General features: G+C 37.6%; 2 protein-coding genes and 1 long non-coding RNA gene across 10 annotated transcripts in view; 2 read left to right on the top strand and 1 right to left on the bottom strand.

The window, feature by feature from the left end:
- LOC111338014 (uncharacterized) overlaps positions 1-18,149 on the bottom strand; it is a 40,163-nt gene extending 22,014 nt beyond the window's left edge. For 2 of the 8 annotated variants that reach the window (XM_088747472.1, XM_088747473.1), the window contains exons 1-7: positions 17,284-18,142; positions 15,057-15,116; positions 14,348-14,425; positions 10,371-10,451; positions 8,130-8,189; positions 7,428-7,505; positions 6,966-7,040 (exon numbers count right to left, since the gene is read on the bottom strand). In XM_088747472.1, the coding sequence (XP_088603598.1) occupies positions 6,966-7,040; positions 7,428-7,505; positions 8,130-8,189; positions 10,371-10,451; positions 14,348-14,425; positions 15,057-15,116; positions 17,284-18,118 (1,267 nt within the window). In that variant the 5' untranslated portion in view covers positions 18,119-18,142. Of the gene's footprint in view, positions 1-6,965; positions 7,041-7,427; positions 7,525-8,099; positions 8,191-10,370; positions 10,452-14,347; positions 14,426-15,026; positions 15,117-15,909; positions 16,008-17,283 lie in introns of those variants that run through there. The other 6 variants (XM_088747475.1, XM_088747476.1, XM_088747474.1 and 3 more) reach the window with 6 other exon arrangements.
- Positions 1-21,414, top strand: part of LOC148737284 (uncharacterized) — a 243,101-nt gene that overhangs the window by 91,521 nt on the left and 130,166 nt on the right. The gene's annotated exons all lie outside the window — the stretch shown is intronic.
- Positions 18,486-20,853, top strand: LOC148737294 (uncharacterized). The gene is made up of 2 exons (XM_088747577.1): positions 18,486-20,243; positions 20,691-20,853. The coding sequence occupies exons 1-2, from the start codon at positions 20,055-20,057 to the stop codon at positions 20,805-20,807; spliced, it is 306 nt and encodes a 101-aa protein (XP_088603703.1). The 5' UTR covers positions 18,486-20,054; the 3' UTR covers positions 20,808-20,853.

Below are 21,414 nucleotides of genomic sequence, written 5' to 3'. Positions count from 1 at the left end.
CTCATCACCTGTTTGCTGGATAATAGAAGGATATTATAGGGAGAAGTCACATGTTAATCCCTTCTGAGAGTTAAAGGGTTCAATATGAAAAGTCAATCCACACATTCACAGAAACCACTTTAAGTTTGACCTTCTTTCCGAGAATGAATGATAATTCGAAGAATAATCCTTTCAAAATTATCCTGCAAAACAGGAGTCAACCTATCGCGTTTTCAGTTTAAGTCAGCGAAGTCATGCAGCGAGCGAAAGAGGCGACACGACAAGACGCGACCTAAGAAACGCAAAGAAAACAAACCTCACACCTAGGGGCTTTTCTACGATTAAGGCTGTTATCTAAATTCTTGGCTGCATAACAGATTTAACCATTTCCATTTGGGTGGGTGTACTTTTAGGATACGAATGTGAGGCTAGGCGTTATAGCGGAGCTCACTGCGTGCACGAAGGGCAAGCAGCTTAGCCATATCCCTAGAGAAATTGGTAAACCACTCAGCCAAGAAAACTCTGTTGGTGCATTGGCTATCTCCACATTTTCTGCGAGCAGAAATATTTTTCTCTAACTTCCCAGACGATAAAATTTCGATGTAATTCCTAACCAAACACGAGTCTTGATTAGGGCACTCTTTGAAGCGGCTATAACACAAGAGGTTTGGACTGGAAAACATTGATTTATCTAACACGCCGCTGCGCCGCTTATCGCTTTTTTAAACGCACATTAAATCTCCAGCCACGCAATATTTAAAAACTCTATCACCAGAGCTTACAACGGTCGGTTCGCTAAAATAACCCTAAACTTTATCGACAATCGTCAAAGGTCTCACTTATCCCTTATTGTGAAAATGGGGATAAATTGGGGGGGAAGAAAGCGATTACGTTTTTATAGCAATCTCTTTGGAAATAGCCTTCTGAATTCATTTAATCCTCCTTATAGTGGGCGCTGTTCCTCAGTTCAATTCTTTTTCCTCTTATGGACTGGCTACTAATCATCGCCTGCAGGGAGGGGGTGGAATCGGTGGATCTTGTTTGAGCCAAAATTTAAAAAAATTCTCCTGATTTCTCCCCCACCCCCCTCTTCCTTATGCTCTATTTATTCTAATGACGCCACGTATTGGGAGTCCCCCCCTTAATTAAAGTCTGATAACAATGAAGGATCAACCTCCCTTCCCCCTGAAAGCCGTGTGTATCCCCCGTCGGGCGATCAATAACAATTTTTATCAAACGGGGAAATGTTTTCACTCCCTTTCCAGACGATGGAAACATTAAAGTCGTTCCCATTGAAAACAAGACTTACATGCTGTAATATAAAATTTTATTGATTAACTAATGCTGAAACCTTACTTACAAAGGCTTCCTAAAAATTCCTTATAAATTGACTCAGTCAGTGATATAATCATTTCCTTATTTGTGGAGGTAATCTCGCGATTCAGAATGAAATTTGATATAAACTATCTCGTTTATTTTTCTTACAACCAACATAATTGCGTCAGCCTATAGGAAGAATGCAATTTTGAGGTCTTTGTAGAAAAATCAAAAGTGCCTACTTATTCCACATTGCACGAGAAAAATCAAGTCATTTTTACTTCCTTTAAATCTGATCAAACCTTTTATACTTGGAAGCTTTTCATAGTAATGTAGAAGTAAAGAGGGGTGACCCACGTGAAAATAAATTCATTCACACCAAAATATCATCACGCCGTTTTGGTCAAAACAACGTGTTTAATCAAAGTGTAAATTTTTCTGCATCCCTTTTTTTTTTTTTAAGTTATCAACAAGTTTTTACTGCTTTTTCACTGAGTTAATTATTTTCTGCCCTGCATTGGTGTTTCCTGAAAACTGTATTTCAACCAATTAGAATGCAGAAATTTCTTCACGTATTCTATTTACAGGTGTCCTATACAGCTTTTACTCACATGAATGTAGTCGAAAGTAAAAAAAAACGTTATATATTAAAAAATAACTCATTTACTTATGAAATGTGTACAAAACCATCTGAACTTTAAGAAGTCTAAATACAAAAAATTGAATCGCTGGCAACGTTACACAGACATACACTTCTGGCTGTTATCAGTGTGGGTTTATTTTTAACAATCTCCAACCAGCTGACAGCTTCTCCTCCATCGTACAAGCCATATTAGGACATCGGTTATTGACAACACCTCGCGAACTAAGGCCTTAAAAAAACAAAAACAAAAACAAATGAGTAGTTTAGCCAAACAAATGTCTCTCTCGAAACCAATTGCACAATAATTTGCAATTATTGTGCGAGGTTGAATATCTTAGTAAAAGTCATCTGCGTGCCACAGGCAGCCCTATATTAACTACCCAACATACGACTCATTCGGGTCAGCTTTGAAGTTGATGGGGCGATCAAACCAGTGATTTACATTTTGACATTGAAGAATTAAGCGAACATGAAAGAAGCTGTAGAACTTATCTCACCAACCTGAGTTAATCATTGCTGCTTGCTGACTCACTGCTCGCTACGTAACTCTGCAGGAAGTCAAAAACATCTGGGTCACGTGATGAGGCATAGTATAAAGAATCCCGGCCGTCATTATCCTTAGTTAAAGGATTAGCTCCCCTCTCAAGGAGATACTTTACACCTTCCAGCTTGCCAAAACGAACAGCAATGATTAGAGGAGTAGAACCCTGGGCTATTTTGGACTCAATGTCCGGCAAGTGAGTAAAGATAAGATCAATGACGTCAGTGTCTCCACCAAATGCGGCAAAATGTAACATATTCCATCTATTGTTATCAACACAGGTTACATTTGCCCCCTTCTCAAGAAACCATTTCACTGCGTGTAATTTGCCATACGCAGCCGCCACCATTAGTGGCGTGAGACCCTCGGCTGTTTTGGACTCAATGTCCGGCAAGTGAGTAAAGATAAGATCAATGACGTCAGTGTCTCCAGTCTGTGCGGCAAAATGTAACATATTCCCCCTCCGGTTATCAACACAGGTTACATTTGCCCCCTTCTCAAGAAACCATTTCACTGCGTGTAATTTGCCAAGCAAAGCCGCCACCATTAGTGGCGTGTGACCCTCGGCTGTTTTGGACTCAATGTCCGGCAAGTGAGTATAGATAAGATCAATGACGTCAGTGTCTCCACCCCGTGAGGCACAATGTAGCATATTCCTTCTATTGTTATCAACACAGATTACATTTGCCCCCTTCTCAAGAAACCATTTCACTGCGTGTAATTTGCCATGCAAGGCCGCCATCATAAGTGGCGTGAAACCCTCGGGTGTTTTGGACTCAATGTCCGGCAAGTGAGTAAAGATAAGATCAATGACGTCAGTGTCTCCACCCCGTGAGGCACAATGTAGCATATTCCTTCTATTGTTATCAACACAGGTTACATTTGCCCCCTTCTCAAGAAACCATTTCACTGCGTGTAATTTGCCGTTGAAAGCCGCCACCATTAGTGGCGTGTAACCCTCGGCTGTTTTGGACTCAATGTCCGGCAAGTGAGTAAAGATAAGATCAATGACGTCAGTGTCTCCACCATATGCGGCAAAATGTAACATATTCCATCTATTGTTATCAACACAGGTTACATTTGCCCCCTTCTCAAGAAACCATTTCACTGCGTGTAATTTGCCATTGAAAGCCGCCACCATTAGTGGCGTGGAACCCTCGGATGTTTTGGACTCAATGTCCGGCAAGTGAGTAAAGATAAGATCAATGACGTCAGTGTCTCCAGGCTGTGCGGCAAAATGTAACGCATTCCATCTATTGTTATCAACACAGGTTACATTTGCCCCCTTCTCAAGAAACCATTTCACTGCGTGTAATTTGCCGTTGAAAGCCGCCACCATTAGTGGCGTGTAACCCTCGGCTGTTTTGGACTCAATGTCCGGCAAGTGAGTAAAGATAAGATCAATGACGTGAGTGTCTCCACCCTTTGCGGCAAAATGTAACGCATTCCATCCTCTGTCGTTCAGCAGGGACGGATCTGCTCCTTTCTCAATGAGACCCTTCACCGCTCGGACACGGCCATTTAGAGAAGCATTCATTAGGGACGTTCTGCCTGTTGTGTCTTTGGAGTCAACAGAAGATCCTAAAATCAGATAACGTGAAAAGAAATTAAGACAGGTCACATTATCAAAGAAGGAGGTGGAGGTGGGAGAGCAAGTTTTGGAAAAAAAGTTTATCTAGTGAGCAGTACAATGCGAGCAGTTGTTATAAAACTTTTTTATCCTCAGACGTGTTTCGTCTAACTGTCGTAGACTTCTTGAAGGAGTTTTACAAGTTAACACTAAACAGTTCTTTGTTATCCTCGCTCACAGAAATGAGCGAGGAAAATAAAATAACTAATCAATAGAGCCTTATTCTAAGGATCTACTGATTAAGACGATGGGAGAAATTACACGTTGATAAACTTTAAGGGTTGAAAGCAAAGCAATATTGGAAAATAAATGCAACTAAATTACTGAGGCTTATGGTATACCTTCTATAGCTGTACCTGTTGCTGTGAAAACTTCTTTCTTATTTCTCTGTGTTTTTTCTGTTGAATCAGGAGTAGCAGTACCTGAATCTGATATGAAAAAATACGAATGAAGGGATTAAATCACGTTGCCACAGGCAAGACTCAAACGTTAAACATGTTAACTATATTAGTGCTAGGTTTTATAAGTGAGAGAATACTTTGCTTTCTAAACTCAGCTTCACTGAAAAAGTCAGTAGAGTGACAAGTGTTATGGAAAAAAGGAGACAGACAAACATTGTTTGACTGTTTAAGTGTTGAATGATCCATAAGCATACATAAAAAACAATTATATGCTTTGTTTATGAATAATGTTCTGTTTGAGAACAAACTCAAGTCCTCAAGCAGAAACAGTAACAGAAATTCTACTTAATCTTATACAAAATAGCTTCATCTCAATCTGCAATTACACAAAGGTCTTTCCTATTTCCTAAAATAAGCATCAAGGCAATTTTTTTAGAATTTTAGTTAGAAGAGCGGCACTTATTGGAAGGATCAGGTTGCTTAATTGAGGAGATTGTTTATCAAGAAAATATTAACCTAGACTGATTTAGATGAGTAAATGAAGTTTAAAAAGTTACAAATAAAGTTGCAAAAGAAACAGGTTTTCCTTTTATTTAGGAAAGTGAGGGAGGAGAAATGATGATTATTCAAGGTAGAGTTTGTTTAGTTTATTGACCTGGAGAGGGGGGGAAAGGGGTGGATGGGCACTGGGCACTCATTAGGGGAAGGGCAAACAGGCCCCCAAACACAAACAATAGAAAAAACAAAAATTGTCTCTGAGAAGCTGACTTCATGAATTCCCCAATGAACATGTTTTAGTTATCTCTTAGCTATCTCTAGCTATCTTTTTAGTTATTATCAACTGCCTCCCGTTTAGCTCAATGGATAGAGCGCTGGACTATTGTGCGGCAGGTCGAGGGTTTGAGCCCAGGCCGGACCAACACTCAGGGTCTTAAAATAACTGAGAAGAATTTGCTACCTTTCTATAACATCAAGAAATGGTTAGATATTCTAGTCTTCTCGAATAGGGACTAATAAATGGAGGTCCGGTCTCCTGCAAGGTTTGGTTAGGAGACATTAATTTATGTATATGAGAACGATCCTTCGCAGTAAAGCACTATTTGAGCAATAGTGAAAATCAGACCTGAAAAAAATTTCAGGCCTGTACGGGACTCGAACCACTGACCTCTGCGATACTAGTGCAGCGCTCTACCAATTGAGCTAACAAGCCAACTGGGAGCAGGCCATCAAATTAATTCGATATAAACCCGTAGATGATAAATCAAACAACAACAAACATATGAAACATATGTGTGAACTGCGGTTATGAGACGTATATGAGAACGATCCTTCGCAGTAAAGCACTATTTGAGCAATAGTGAAAATCAGACCTGAAAAAAATTTCAGGCCTGTACGGGACTCGAACCACTGACCTCTGCGATACTAGTGCAGCGCTCTACCAATTGAGCTAACAAGCCAACTGGGAGCAGGCCATCAAATTAATTCGATATAAACCCGTAGATGATAAATCAAACAACAACAAACATATGAAACATATGTGTGAACTGCGGTTATGAGACGTATACGAGAACGATCCTTCGCAGTAAAGCACTATTTGAGCAATAGTGAAAATCAGACCTGAAAAAAAAAAAAAAAAAAAAAAAAAAAATATATATATATATATATATACGTCTCATAACCGCAGTTCACACATATGTTTCATATGTTTGTTGTTGTTTGATTTATCATCTACGGGTTTATATCGAATTAATTTGATGGCCTGCTCCCAGTTGGCTTGTTAGCTCAATTGGTAGAGCGCTGCACTAGTATCGCAGAGGTCAGTGGTTCGAGTCCCGTACAGGCCTGAAATTTTTTTCAGGTCTGATTTTCACTATTGCTCAAATAGTGCTTTACTGCGAAGGATCGTTCTCATATACGTCTCATAACCGCAGTTCACACATATGTTTCATATGTTTGTTGTTGTTAGACATTAATTTCCCACACACGTGATTACTGTGTGATGGATGTCCTCCCCTGGGGTAGGATGGGTGGGAGGGTGGACTAGCACGAATGGTTCGTATGTTTCTTTCTAGCCCTTCCCTACTGCAAAGATTAATGCAGTAAAAATGGAGTAAATTAAATTAAATAAAATCTCAAATACCCTTATTTTTCAGCAATGAACTAAATTTTGGCATGACATGCATTTTATATGTAAATTCACCCACCAGGTGCAAACTCTGGTGGTTATTCTAGCTACTGCATCTCATTACGTTTCAGTATATGAGCAAAACTTTAATTGTCACATATGCACTGTACATGCATGTACTTTTCACTATAATTACTTCCATAATCATCAGAATTGATATTTTTGTAGCAAAAACTTCTGTGAATAGTTTCCTCTCATGATTTTTTTCAGACCAGTGTATCCTTCTCAGCAAATGTTACTTATTGCTCAAGAATTTGTACAAAATTTACCTGTTGCTGTCAAAACTGTCAAACTCTCCTTTCTGTGTGTTTCTTCTATTTCTTTTGACCTGCACGCAACTTTCTCTGGACATAAAGAAATGAATATAACAACAAACTAATCATCAATAGTCAAATGATAATTTGAAAAAGCAATTATCATGGTGATTGTTTTCAAAGTGTTATCAAAAACAATTCTACCAGTAGAATGATTCAAAAACTTCTTCCAACTTGACTTTGAGGCTTGGGGGAGTAAAACAAAAGAGATCACATCAAGGTTGAGGGATGAATAAGTTTTTTTTGTTTTGTTTTATTCTCCCTTAGTCTTCAAGCGATGTTTGAATTTGAATATATCGTAAATGACCCAGTAACAAAGTACTCAATTAGTCTTAGTAACTAAGGGTCTTAGTAGTGAAGCAGTCAACAGCGCTGGCACCCACATGTTAATAAGGGTGGAAAAGAAAAATACTTCACCTGTTTGTGTCAAAACTGCACTATTGTCCCTCTTCATGTCTTCTCTCTTTTCTACGTTGTGTGGAGTTGTATCTGGACCTGTTATTTGTTGCATGACCTTGCATTAATTTATACAATAAAGTTTATCAAACAGAAAAAACACTTTTATCCTAAAAGAGAATTTCACTTTTTCATAATACTTTTCTCGTGAAGAAAATGTCCACTTTTTCAGAATTTCCTTCACCACCATGTCAAAAATTGTTTTCACCTGACTGTCTCATGTGCCACTTTTTTTTAATTTTTATATTTTATATTGGTGTCATCTATGATTTATTATTAAACAGGTCCATAGCAACATAGAATCTATTTATTGAACAAACATCTCAATATAATTACAGGCATCTCATTGTGTGTACAGTAAAGGACTGGTCATGAGTAAATGGGGTAGAATATAGGAGGGTGGGTATATAGCCATTTTTATGTGTGTAAAAGGAGTGGGCCATAAAAACCTATGCATTGCAGTGGGGGTGGGTCAACAAGTAAAACATGTATTAATCTGATCATAAAAGAAGTGTAGTATTGACAGTAAAATTCAATTATATATCTATCCACTTATCCTCTTTTTGATGACCAAGGTGCTGATTCAGTGAATTAACTCTTTAAAATCTTATTTTTTAGGTACAGCTTACTTACTACTTAACAAGCAATGTTAATTTCATTCACCTGTTCCAGATTCTCTTTCTTTGTTCCTTTCTATTTGTTCACCTTTAAGAGAGTTTGCCTCTATAGGAAATAGAGGGAAAAATTATGTGCTTTTATCAGTAAAAAGTCAACAACTTAATAACTATAAATATAATAGTAGTCATTATTATAGTAACATGCAGTTGTAATGTTTACTTTATGTTTTAACTTCCTTCCCTTTTTTTTTCACATACCAATTCACAATACAAAGCCAACGATGCTTTGATCCCCCATCCAATTCTACTGAGTTTGCTAATTGTCGCCAAGGGCAGCAATAACGATTAATCTCTGAAGAACTACCTCTGTTCCATTTTAAAATGTCACGGAGAGTCAAATTTTAAGCAAATACAAATGTTTCTTTTGGAGTTGTCAGTCTGCTTGTTTTTTTCTGTAATGGTATGTGTAAATCGGTTTTTCTTCCACCTAAAAACTGAAGTCGATCAGACTCTTTCCAGCTAAACAAAAAATAATTTAATGCGACTTATATTCATGGAATTCCTTTGGCTACTGTTGTGAAGTTTACAGTAGTAATGTCCAAATTCAAGGGACATTGCAAAGAATAGGCGAAAGTGTATTTATAGAAGAACTCAAAACTTCGCTCAACGTTTCGCAAACGAAGAATTCAGATATTAGCAATTGAGAGTCATATTGATTAATGTAATTGTTAACTGCAACTACCTCTCGTTTTAACTTTCTGAGTGACTTTTTGGGAAGGGGAAGGATTATTGAATTACAAATTGTTTCTAGGCCGCGTTTCAATCTTTTTAAAAAGAAATTTAGTACCACACAATTTATTTCGAAATCAATTTTTGCGGAAAAACCAAAGTGATTTGAGCCGGTAAGAGAGAAAAAAGAATCACTATTATTTATCGCCAAAAGTTCGTGACCAAAGTCTTCGCTTAAATATTCTACCCAGCCGGCAAAATGAGATATATTTGTGAAAAATTGCAACGAAGCTTGAGATGTTCTGCAAAGTGACTCAAGTGAAATGGATATCACCCGCTGTGAGCGGGCCGGACGGGGAGAATACCGCCTGCTCTCGGAACCAATCACATTGCACGATTTGTGGAATACCGCCTGCTCACGAAGTGAGAAAAAAATAAGTAATATTATTATATGGCTGTGTCTCAAAAGGACTGGGAACTACCCAATTCACGAATTTGATTTGCTAAAAAAAATATTGAAAGCGGTCTAGATTTTTTCATCTAGACCGGCATCTAGACCGGTCAAGAAAAAAGAGGTACAAAGAAGATAAAAAAATTGGCATATAAGACACAGCCATATAATAAATATCTTATTAACTGAGCTTGGTCGGTCTGTATGGGAGAATCTTGACCTCGGTCACTAGTACAGACGTCACTGCACTCGGTCGGTACCGGCGAACTCGGTCAAGATTCTCCCATACAGACCTCCCGCTCGGTTAATAAGAACTAAATAATAATAATGTACCATTTATTTGCCACATTGCAGAATTAACCGGATTAAAGAGCTAAATATACAATCAATAATTAATGAAAACTACAATTACTATAAGAATAATAAAAATATCTTAACTAACTATTCATATGTTTGTATATTAACTATTGAAAGAGATAAAGGAACCTGAATGCTGGTTCCGGCAACGACTTCTATCAGCGTAAACAATACTTCATTTGCTGTCGCCGGATCGAAGGTTGTAACTATGACCACTCGTTGTTGTTCTCGGTATAAGAAAGTTAATGGGGTGGGTTTTTAGAGGTTATTGTGAAGGCAGTAAAAGCAAAAGCTATGAAATAGAATTCCTACGCAGAACAAGAATGGAGTATCAGCAAAGGGAAGCTATTCCTCATCGGTGGACCCAGACAAAAACTTTAATAGTCTCTCCTCTATAGATGAGGGAAATCAACATCCGTCGAAGCTACCGCACAGAAAACAGATACGCTTTTCGAGGAAAACAGCTGTTAACCTTGGCCTGCGGGGGGCCCAGAACAAAGAAAATAAATTACATTTAAACTTCACACTTCATGAAAAACGTGGGAAAAGACACCAAAACAAGAGTAATTCCAAGTGGAATATAGGTAACAGGTCCCAGTCCCTCCCCTTCAGTCATTACCTGTTCGGATCAAATTTTGTTCCCCCTGTTCTTTCATCCACTTTCCTACCTTCCCCCCCCCCCCCTTAAAATTTCCTTATTCCAAAATTGGTTAAATTAGATATTAAACTACCGAAGGGCACATGGTATACCTTCTACAGCTGCACCTGATGCTATGCAAACTTCTCTCTCATTCCTCTTTGCTGGTTGTGTTTTGTTTGAATTGTCTGGGACTGTATTGGAATCGGAAGAACAAGAAAAACACAGTGAGGATCATAATGTTAAAGATGTTACATTTCTACTGCTAGTCGCAACAATCGCCGTGTTCCAAGATTTACTGTTCCCTGAGTCATCTTGTGAACAGAAATGTATTCCAAATCTACTCTCAAATTAGAATAACAGTTAACAAATGCCGGGATTAATATACATTAACACAACAAAACGTTTAATAAAGGATTATTTCAGTGCTGGCGAATTTCGCGGATATTTATATATGTTGAGTGCGTGACAGAAGTATACTCATTTCAATGTCGTCTAACTGCTTTTTTTCGTCCAATTTATCTGATGAACTTGGATCAATATTTGCCAGCCAGAGCGACTTTTTAAATTTAAATTGCCCGCCATTTTTTTATAACTTAAATCCAATTCGTCGCTTGCGCGATGCGAGAAAACCTGTCTAACTGGTTCCCCGGAGTGCAAATACCATGAGATATTTATACTAGTTCTGGGCATTATTTGTAGCACAGTTGGATAATAATAACCTTTTTCACTCTCACATCAGTATGCACAGTCTCCATGATGTTATCTTTACATTTCCTAAGGTGCTGCCAAGGAGATCGTTTGATAACATCCTTTATCAAGAGGGTTTTGGATAGAGCTCTAAAAATTGCAAATCGAAAGGACCTCTCGGTCTGAACATATCCGGTTTTCCCATGGACACGCTCTTAAAAAAGGCAATACAATCCAAGAAGGATGTAAAGGGAAAGTTGCAACGGAATCAGTAACTCGTGGTTAAGAGGAAAATCAGGAAATGCGAAAGTTATTAATAGTTATGATAACCATAATAAAATCAATTCAAAATGTTTATACAGCAAAACCTCTTTAGTTATTAAACTGAAATCGAAGTGCGCCTTATTGGAACAATGAGTTTCTTTCTCGTTTGAGTTGCATAATTGAGAAATTGAGATTAGTTTGTTCTCATGTTAGCGAGCTTTCACTAACACTGACTGAATTTGTTGTTCTGTCGTTTAAGTGCGTTGGAATCTTGGTCGATTTTAAGTTGTTTTGGTTGTGTTAACTTTTTTTTGGAAAAGACGTTTTTCTAAACAGCTCGGACACTTTTGCAGATTTTTAATTTTTTTTTTCCGAAACGTGAAGTAAAATTTTTGACTTCAATTTAGTCAAATAAAACAAAAAAGGAAATTTTTTTGGTATCTGAAGGTGGGAAGTAACCATTAAGATTATTGACAGTTATAATTAAATCATACTATGACAGGCTTTGTAAAGTTTACTCATCTTGAACAGACTTTGTTTATTCATTCCTATATTTTCTTTTCCTTTTTGAAGAGGTATTTGGGGCTTTTGCAATGGACAAAAGAGAACCAGAAATAACACATGATATGCCAACCAGCCTGGAAACAGACCAGCCCGGGAACAGACTTTCATTGTAAAGACAAAAAAGGTGAAATGATGAATGTCTAAATGTTAGCCTTCTCTAACGAAATGGAACATAAACAACATAAAGACGCTTGCCATTACTCAGCAACGCATCAAACAAGTTTGCATGTTTGCCACAGAAAAAAATGATGCATTTCGTTTTTATGGTTCCCGTGATAAGATTCACGAATCGTACGTTTCATACGAATCGACACACCACCATGCCAGGGGGGGAAAGGTGAAAAATTGTAAGTCTCCCTGATAAGTAGTACGGCAATGTGGTTGAGCCTGTTTTAATTTTTGAGAGATAACCAGACTCAAAACCAAAAAGCTTTCCAATGCAAGACATTTTGATGAATTTCATAACAAGTTAATCGATAGGAAAAAACTTCTGCTTTGCTTTTGGGATGAACTTGATGCCAGAAGCTATTTTGAAGAGAACATTTTTTGTGTTTCCTCCAGAGGAGCACGTTTCGCAAATTACATGATGAAACAGATATCACTGTGACCCGGGTACTGAGCCTGAATTTTGGTCGTTGGTACAGTCAATCATTCTTCCAGAGCAGTAAAAATCACTTCGGTGTCTGAAGAATCTCATACTTAAAAGTCTAGAAACTGAATTACCCGTCTTTTCACTGAACTCTTGTTTAACGAATTTTTTGCTTCGCATATTTAGATCGGTTCTTTGTGAGAAACATGTTTCTGAACTAGCAACATTCCGCTTACATTTGGTCTGCGCTTCAGTTGAAGGCCTATGATTAAACAGAGATCTCTTAATGCTTGAAGTAATTACAGCCTCCTTCTCAACGAAATGGGAGTAAAGAAACCCCGAGATACGCCTTATAAACAATCGTTATCAGGAGTTGACTATCCTTCCAAGTTATATCGCTACCACAAGAGTGATGCAATGATGTCAGAACTGCAATCCTCTGTTGTGATAGAGCAAAATGGAGGGTAAGCGGGTATTATCTTGAAAAGCTGTAGTTTGGATGCAAAATTCCAAACAATCGAGTTTGCGTATGGATGTGTACATTTTCAACAAACTGACGGCACCATCAACTCAGCGCATTTTATCCAACGTTAAAATTTGATTAAATCACACTGACTCATTTCCCCAAAAAATCCTTATGAGATTGAAAAGTGTATACTGTACAAAACAGTCAAGAATTATCCAAATTACTGTCACCATATGTTTTGATGTTGTTTTTCAAGATTGGGTACTTTTTATCTCTTCAAGCGTTTTCAGCCAAAGGAAGTATGCAGTGCTTTGTTTCACTGTAAGACCCACTTAGCTTGAGAATATGAGTCGAATAGATTTTTTGACTGTTCGCTTTTTGGTCACATTTGCAGTTAACGGGATTAATCCAAAACAACATAACAGACCAGAAAAGACACATAAAAGTAAAAAGTCACACATCTCAGATTAGCTCAAGTCCCTCCTTTCTTTCAACCAGTCTCTCCCCTTACTCACCCCTTCAAATTTCCTAATTCCAAAATTGAGCGAGATACATGAATTGTTGGTAGGCACAGGGAAGACACTCTAAAGGTGTACCTGTTAGAGTATAAACATATTTCCATTTCTCTGTGCTGATTCTGTTGAGTCATTTGGAGCTGTGCTTGAATCCATGAATGGCAAAAAATAGAAACTTAGTATAGTGCACTCATTATATGACCCAATCACTGGCAAGAGGGAAGCATAAAGCAGATACTTTGACAAGTTTGATCTGACGATCTAAATAAGCCAGAAAAAAAAGTCATATGTACACATAGAGTTCTTTGTTGATTGCCTACGTTCTTTACCTTTGAGAACTAAATAATTTCCTTCTTCAATTCTACAAGTCTCTATTTATCCACTTAATATCCTCTTTTTGATGACCAACGTGCTGATTCAGTGAATTAGCTCTTTACAATTTTATTTTCAAGTACAGTTCATTTACAAGAAAAGCAATTTTAAGTTCATTCACCTGCTCCAGACTCTCCAAACTCACTTACTAAGAACTGGATGGCAGACAATGAAGATAATTTATTTACCACTTTTCATTACCAAGTTTGCAAACAGTAAGACAACCTTTTTTTCTGACTAATCCATCTCTTGCCATTTTTAGCTCTCAAAAGTTAGCAAGGTTTATATCATATAATATCTTTCAGTTAAGATTCCCCTTCTTAATAGCGATCACCTTCCAGTGTGATGGTTGTAGGGGTATTGAATAGGCCATTTTTGACATATGAAAATTCAAACTTGGCTTCGAGGCTTGGGGGAAAACACAAGAAATCACATCAAGGTTGAGGGATGAATATTTTTTTTGTTTTGTTTTATTCTCCCTTAGCTTTTGAACCATGTTTGAATTTGAATATATCAAAAATGGCCTAGTAACAAAGTACTAAATTATAGTCACTAAGTGTCCTAGTAGTGAAGCAGTCAACAGTGCTGGTACCCACATGTTAATTAGGTTGAAAAAGAAAAATACTTCACCTGTTTGTGTCAAAACTGCACTATTGTCCCTCTTCATGTCTTCTCTCTTTTCTACGTTGTGTGGAGTTGTACCTGGACCTGTTATTTGTTGCATGACCTTGTATTAAGTTATGCAATAAAGTTTACCAAAGAGAAAAAAACACTTTTCCCCTAAAGACAATTTCCACTTTTTCAAAATGCTTTTCTCGTGAAGAAACTGTCCACTTTTTCAAAATTTCCTTCAGCACCATTTCAAAAATAGCTTTCAGCTGACTGCCTCATGTGCCACTTTTTTTTTCATTTTTATATTGTATATTGGTGTCATCTGTGATTTATTATTAAACAGGTCCATAGCAACATGGAGTCTATTTATTGAACAAACATCTTAATATAATTACAGGCATCTCATTGTGTGCAGTAAAGGACTGGTCAAGAGTAAATGGGGGAGAATAGAGGAGGGTGGGTATATATCCATTTTTACGTGTGTAAAAGGGGTGGGCCATAAAAACCTATGCATTGCAGTGGGGGTGGGTCAACACGTAAAACATGTTTTAATCTGAACATTCAAGAAGTGTAGTATTGACAGTAAAATTAAATTCTTTTAATGTTTATCTATCCACTTATCCTCTTTTTGATGACCAAGGTGCTGATTCAGTAAATTAACTCTTTAAAATCTTATTTTCAGGTACAGCTTACTTACTACTTAACCAGCAATGTTAATTTCATTCACCTGTTCCAGACTCTCTTCGTTTGTTCCTTTCTATTTGTTCACCTTTAAGAGAGCTTGCCGCTATAGCAAATAGAGGAAAAAATTATGTGCTTTTATCAGTAAAAAGTCAACAACTTAACAACTGTAATTATAATAGTAGTCATTATTATAGTAACATGCAGTTGTAATGTTTACTTTCTATGTTTTATCTTCCTTTTTTTTTAACATACCAATTCATAATACAAAGCCAACAATGCTTTGACCCCCATCCAATTCTACTGAGTTTGCCAATTGTCACCAAGGGCAGCAATAACTGGGCCACACATTTGTTATAATAATGAAACAAAGAATGGCAGAATATCCTAAAACATGAAATGACAGGCATAAGGGAAAATATCTGTGTATTTTAACACTTATATAAACTCCCCATAGTGGCAAAGACAGAATCTCAAGCAGACAAAATGAAAAGAACAAAGAAAAATATCAATTAGGGGATTAATAATTGATCTGATACTAAATTCCCCAAACTCACTTGGTAAGAATTGTATAGCAGACAGAAAAGAGAATCCATTTGCGAACGAGATAATAAGAGTGAAAGGGTTGATACTGTTTTGAAAAAAACTGAGCTTTAAAATAATGTGGTGTTAGAAAAGAGTAAGTGATCATGTAATGTCTAATACACCACCACACAGTTTCCCTGTACATATATGTGCGTGTGTCAGTGTTGTCTGTGTCTGCATGTGTCTGTGTGCGTGTGTCTGTGTCTGAGTGTGTGTGTCTGTCGTGTGTGTGTATGTGTGTGTGTGTCGTGTGAGTATGTTTGTATGTGAGTGTGGTCTATTAAGCATTTTTACAAATTGATATGCTCATTTACCTCTCACTTATGAACTTGGGCAAATTACCACCACTGGTAATTGAGGGTATCTAATTTTTCCATGCATTTTCTCACACACACAGCATATTTCAGTTCCTCTAGACAAAACTGTCACATCAAATTCCAGTCACTTACTGGGAGAATAAGTACAGGACATGTGTTGGTACAAATAATGATTTGCCCCTCTCAATATGTCGCACTTATTTGCCTACATTTTCTACAAATCTTACAGTGATGATATAGTCATGTATTACTTCACAATACAGTGATGTACATACATTCATCAGTTTCAATGTTTGCAGTTGTGGTTGATTATTTGACAAAAGCAATTTTTTGGCAAAAGCTTTATACTGCAAAAAATATCTTTCCTTGGGCCTGTCATTGCGCATTTTAGGAAATTCTGCCATATTTCTCTCATTATGCTGAATAGCTAATAAAGTATTTTGCACAATACACAAATAAAACACAGATATTCCATCATTCCATGTTTTCGCATATTCTACCATTACACCTGAAATGACCACTTTTCATTCCCAAGTTCCCATAACAGTGAGACCACCTACTTTCTGACTTACCACTGCTTACAACTTTTAGCTCAGAATTTGGAAAGGTTTTGATAAAATAATACCCTTCAGTTAATATTTTCCTTCTTCATATAGAGATCAACTTTTGATGTGGCAGTTGAAGGGATATTAAATAGGCCATTTTTTACTTCTAAAACATGTTTTAATCTTATCATACAGGAAGTGTATTATCAACAGTAAAATGTTTACAAGTTGGTTGAGTTGAGACTTTGACAGTTTGGTTTTTTTGGTCCAGTTCTTGAGGGAATAGCAAACACTATCAGAACAATGGAGCTCAATATGGTGGTAATCAGTGCCCCCAATTCTTAAAACATCTGGTTGTTCTGCAACAAGGAACAGCAGAACACTACTTGAAAAGCTACAGAAACTGTAACCACTGCTTTACTGAGTGTTCATTTAAAACTGGACCTTAAACTGCACCTTAAACTTGAGTACAGACTTTTAAAATGGACAATCCCCTCATCCTTAGAATATTTCATTTTAAACTCACTGATGTCTTGTTCCTAAACTGATTAACTGAGGGGGTGGGTTATAGGTCACTGAGCGAAGATTCAAGGGTGGGCTACGTTATTCGTGCAATTAGCAAAGCGTGGGCTGCGGAAATTTGCTTCAGAAATACATTAGATGTTTCCAGCTCCTTCCCTTCACCATAGCCGGCCCTCCCTTCGCACTTTATAACCAATCCCTATTATTACACAGTTTTCGTAACTCCTTGAAGATAGAAAAAAAGAATCGTATAAATTAAAGGTACTAATTATATTTAGGAGCGGTTATGAATTCTTTTACTTACCTAAATATCGTATTTGACTGTCAGGCAACAAGATGGGTAAAATCTCTTTATTTTCATCGTCTGAGAAGTTCAAGATCCCAACGGCCTTAGGATTCTCGCCACGAGTTAAAATAACAGCACCATAGGGCTTGCGATTGGAAGTGCCCACGAATTCAGCAAAATGTCTGTACTTCATATGTCCATCACACAGGATAAACTCTTGGTCTATGCGCTTGAGCTCGAAAGATTTCACATCGAAGAACGTTTCACTTGTATCATCCACAACTTGACAAATGAAAGCGCTCGATTCATCTCCATTCAATTCTGTGGAAAATGGTCGATAGGTGACAACACTCCGCCAAGACTGTCCATCACTTAAAATATTGTGTTCCTTCAAAATAATGGCGACCATGCCGGAACTAGGTCGTACGATGGAAGCTTTCCTATCTGCGATACTACCGAGTTTGACGGTTTTGATCTTCTTAGGTTTCAACTTTCTAAATTCCATGTAAAACTCGTCAATATCATCCAAATTCTCCGCGGGTAGGACTTTATCGCTGGTTACGAGGCAACACCTATTTTTCAAGAGCGCTTGCTTCAGCAGACCTTCGATTATGCATCCAGAGCCAACAGTTTTGAAGCCTTCTCCCAGCTTAAGGACTTTTATGCGACAAACTCCCAGTAATGCTTTAAACTTTTTCCTCTCTCTTTCCTTGATGGTTGAAAGTGGCTTGAGCCCAGTAAATTGATTGCCGGCACTCCCGTCGAAACTCGCCATTTTGGCGTAGAGGGATGTGGAAGAAAAAAGCTGGTCGAAGCGACGCGCTTGGGAGTCTGAGGGATTGGGCCATTCCATTTAATATCCGCACCCCCCCTATTGTAGGCCCGGGATTTCTAAGGGGGAGCGGGGTCAATGCCACCTATTTCCTGGGGGGGTTGAATCATATTTCCTAGAGGGGGTCACCATATATTTCCGGAAGGGGTCAAACCATTTCATTGGTAGCACGCGGCTCCCACGCACGTTTCGTGGGGCAGAGCTCCATACCCATGAAATATCAACATGATCTCGAGACCGAAATAATGATTATCGTTACTTCTTAATTGGCACCAAATTAATGATTATAGTAATTTCACAAACAGGCTAGCAGAAATCTATGTTCCAGGAATGGCCGAGCCGGTGCTATGAGTAATTTATGCGAGAATGGCTGACACGTCCGGTAAGCTAATTTAGCTTTTGTCTTCGTCTCTTTTTAGATAAAAAAATCAATATAAAGGTCACGCTTGGGTGAATAACTAGTTGTGACATCGGACTAGTGCTATAAAGCTTTGTTGAGCCAAAGAGGTCGCCTTTTATTAAGATATCTTGGATGCATTTCGAAACTGTTTGGTGAGAGTCGTATCCTACTTGCGCAGTTCACGTGCTTCAGCTGGCACCGTTCAGACCATTTTGAGGGGTAGAATATTAAAGAGCTTAGGCGGAGATATGGGCTACGATCACATGGAATGTCTTTGTAATTATAAATTGTCTACCTCTCATTATTAGCTGAAGAGAAAAGGACTTTAAATTGAGCTTAACTTCTATTATCTGTGTGCGTAGGAGATACTGCAGTCCTCACTCTTTCCAAAGACGACTATTTCAGCCCAGAAAAATAGACACTTAGAGTAGTGCAATGCGGTTTTAGGTGTGTTTTTGCGTGTATGATCGTTCTGTGTTCTCCTTCATATATCAGTGGATACTTTGGGCGAATGATACGCCATGATCTTTGTTTACATGGTTCTCTCCTGCTTGTAATTTGAAAGAAATCTCTCCGCCTTCTGTCTCGACTTGTGATCGTAACTTATTCTTTACTGAGTAAAATAAACGATATGCATGAAAGAATTGTTGGTAAAGTTTCCATATAACCCCATACTTATCAAAAACAAAGCAGAAGACAACAAGAATTGTATGCATGTATGCCTAATGAGGTATGGGGTTATACGGAACCTTACGTATGGTAATTAATCCTCCATTGACTTTTAACTGTTCAGAGGGCTTGTGAAGCAATTCATAGCGTTTGGTTTGTACCTTGACTAAATTTTTTTGTTCTCTCAAAAAGAGGCATTTGATGTAACTTTGCTAAGTATTATCTTTTGAAAGCTGGGGTTATTCAATTAGAACTTACATGTTAAGAGCAGAAATGAGATGACAGAACTAAAGTAAGTCCTAAGGACGTGATAGTAATAATTACATCTTTAGCCAGGGTAAACCTGTCAGCAATTGCTGATATCCTAGTGCCCTAGTTCTTGTGAGACTGATCTGAAAGCTTGTGAAAAGTCATAGACTTAATGAGGTTTCTTTCTTACTTGTGCATACTGTCTCACATGAACAATGACATAGTGAAATACTTGCTAAGCCACTGTGGTAATTAGAACAATGAGCATTGCCTTATTTTGAAAAACTACATACACAGGATAGCAATTTTCAGAAATAGCATAATGTCACAGACTTATTACTTACTTACTTACTAACTGGATTTTAAGGTAGAGGATTTGTATAGATACCCTAGCTGCTAAAACTATGATATTTGTGCTCTTTCTATGGATGCATTTTATTGTCGTAGAAGTTGAGATTTTCTCGTTAATGCTAGTTGTATAATTTGGGCACACCTGAACTCATGCGAAAGATCGTTAACCCTTATGAGGTATAGTATAATCTCCTAGATTATACTATACCTCAAACATAGTTTGTTAATTGGCATTAGATTTCTGTTACCCAGCACTCACATACATAGAAGACATGATACTTACCTGACATGGGTAAGTGTCCCATTTCTATTCAGTTTTTCTGCATCTTGGGACTCGTTGCCCAACAGCAGTCCTTGCACACCCAATGTTGGCGTACTTGTGTACCCTCCTTCAGGCATTACTTGGCAGATCACTCTAGCTCTGTTAAGTATAATGTCATTCATCTAGGAACTTCAAGAGTGAAGAAGGGAAGAAAGGCAAGTGCCATATGTTTATGTACTTGTGTGAGCTTAAGATCACAAGATCTAAAGGCAAAAATCAGGTAGCCCAATGGGAGGATAAACTTATTTTAGCCAATTGAAATAGATCATCAAAGGTAATTTTACAGTTGTAAGAAATTCAAAGCAGACACAAAATAGTTAGGGAAAGGTGCCTAATGATTAGACAAAAAGTTATTATTTGCAATTCAATTAAAGGACAATCTATTGATGAGTTTGGTGAACAGGTTAGGTACCAAATTGTATTCTCATCTAAAAAATGGGATTAAAAAATTTGATTTCTTGGTTGATCTTGACAGTATGACATATCTGTTTTTTTTTTTCTGAACAGTCTTTTCTAAGCACCATTGTCATCATTCACGTTCCACATTTTTACATGTAAATCCTTTTTTGAGGTATTGTGAGAAATATTTTCACTGTTTTTAGCTTCCCTTTTTGGTCAATAGGCATGCTCTGATTGTGGTGCAGAGCAGCCTTCGGCTTGGAGGCAGTGTGAAGAATGCTCAGCCATCTTTCCTAAGATCAGGAAGTCTGCACAACTAGAAAAGATTAAAAAAATGGGACAAACAAATCTCACAAACCAGAGGCACTTGATGGAAAAGCGTGTAAGCAGCATTAAATGTAATATACACGGCATTAAAAATATAGGTCATATTCTTGTTGATATCATTACTTTGTTAGATAACATGAGTTACACAATCTTTTTCCTACATTTATGATATTCTACCCTACATGTATATGTGTAGGAAAACCAAGAAAAGTTCCTTAATGTTTACTTGTAAAATAAAACATGTGAAGCTCAGTTACACACCTGTACTGGTATAACCCTGTCAAATTTATCATAAGTGTGTATTATATGCATTAGCAGATTTTATGATACTAGGTCTTGACACTGAACACAAAAAGCTAGCTTTGATCTTCATTGTACTCCAGGCTGATATTCTAAACATGAAGCACAACTGTGATGTTGTCATCATGATGCGAAACAGGCATGGTGATGGTCACACTGTAACTGTGTATGGCACTGCTGGTGCAGGGGTTGCCTTCATTGGAAATAGGAATGACGTTAAGATTTCAGAAGGTGGAGATGTGGCATTACAGCTGTTTATGAAGTTCATGAAAGGTGCTCTAAACCAACACTTTTCCATTG

The sequence above is a fragment of the Stylophora pistillata genome, chromosome 2 (assembly GCF_964205215.1).
Source record: "Stylophora pistillata chromosome 2, jaStyPist1.2, whole genome shotgun sequence".
NCBI classification, from domain to species: domain Eukaryota; kingdom Metazoa; phylum Cnidaria; class Anthozoa; order Scleractinia; family Pocilloporidae; genus Stylophora; species Stylophora pistillata.
Note: the sequence above shows the minus strand (reverse complement) of the source record. Positions and strands in the feature narration are given on the sequence as shown.

Coding starts and splice junctions, on each gene's coding strand:
- LOC148737294 (XM_088747577.1), top strand. CDS start 20,055: ATGGGTAAGTGTCCCATTTCTATTCAGTTTTTCTGCATCTTGGGACTC. Junction 20,244..20,690: donor GAGTGAAGAAGGGAAGAAAG/GCAAGTGCCATA, acceptor CACTGTTTTTAG/CTTCCCTTTTTGGTCAATAG.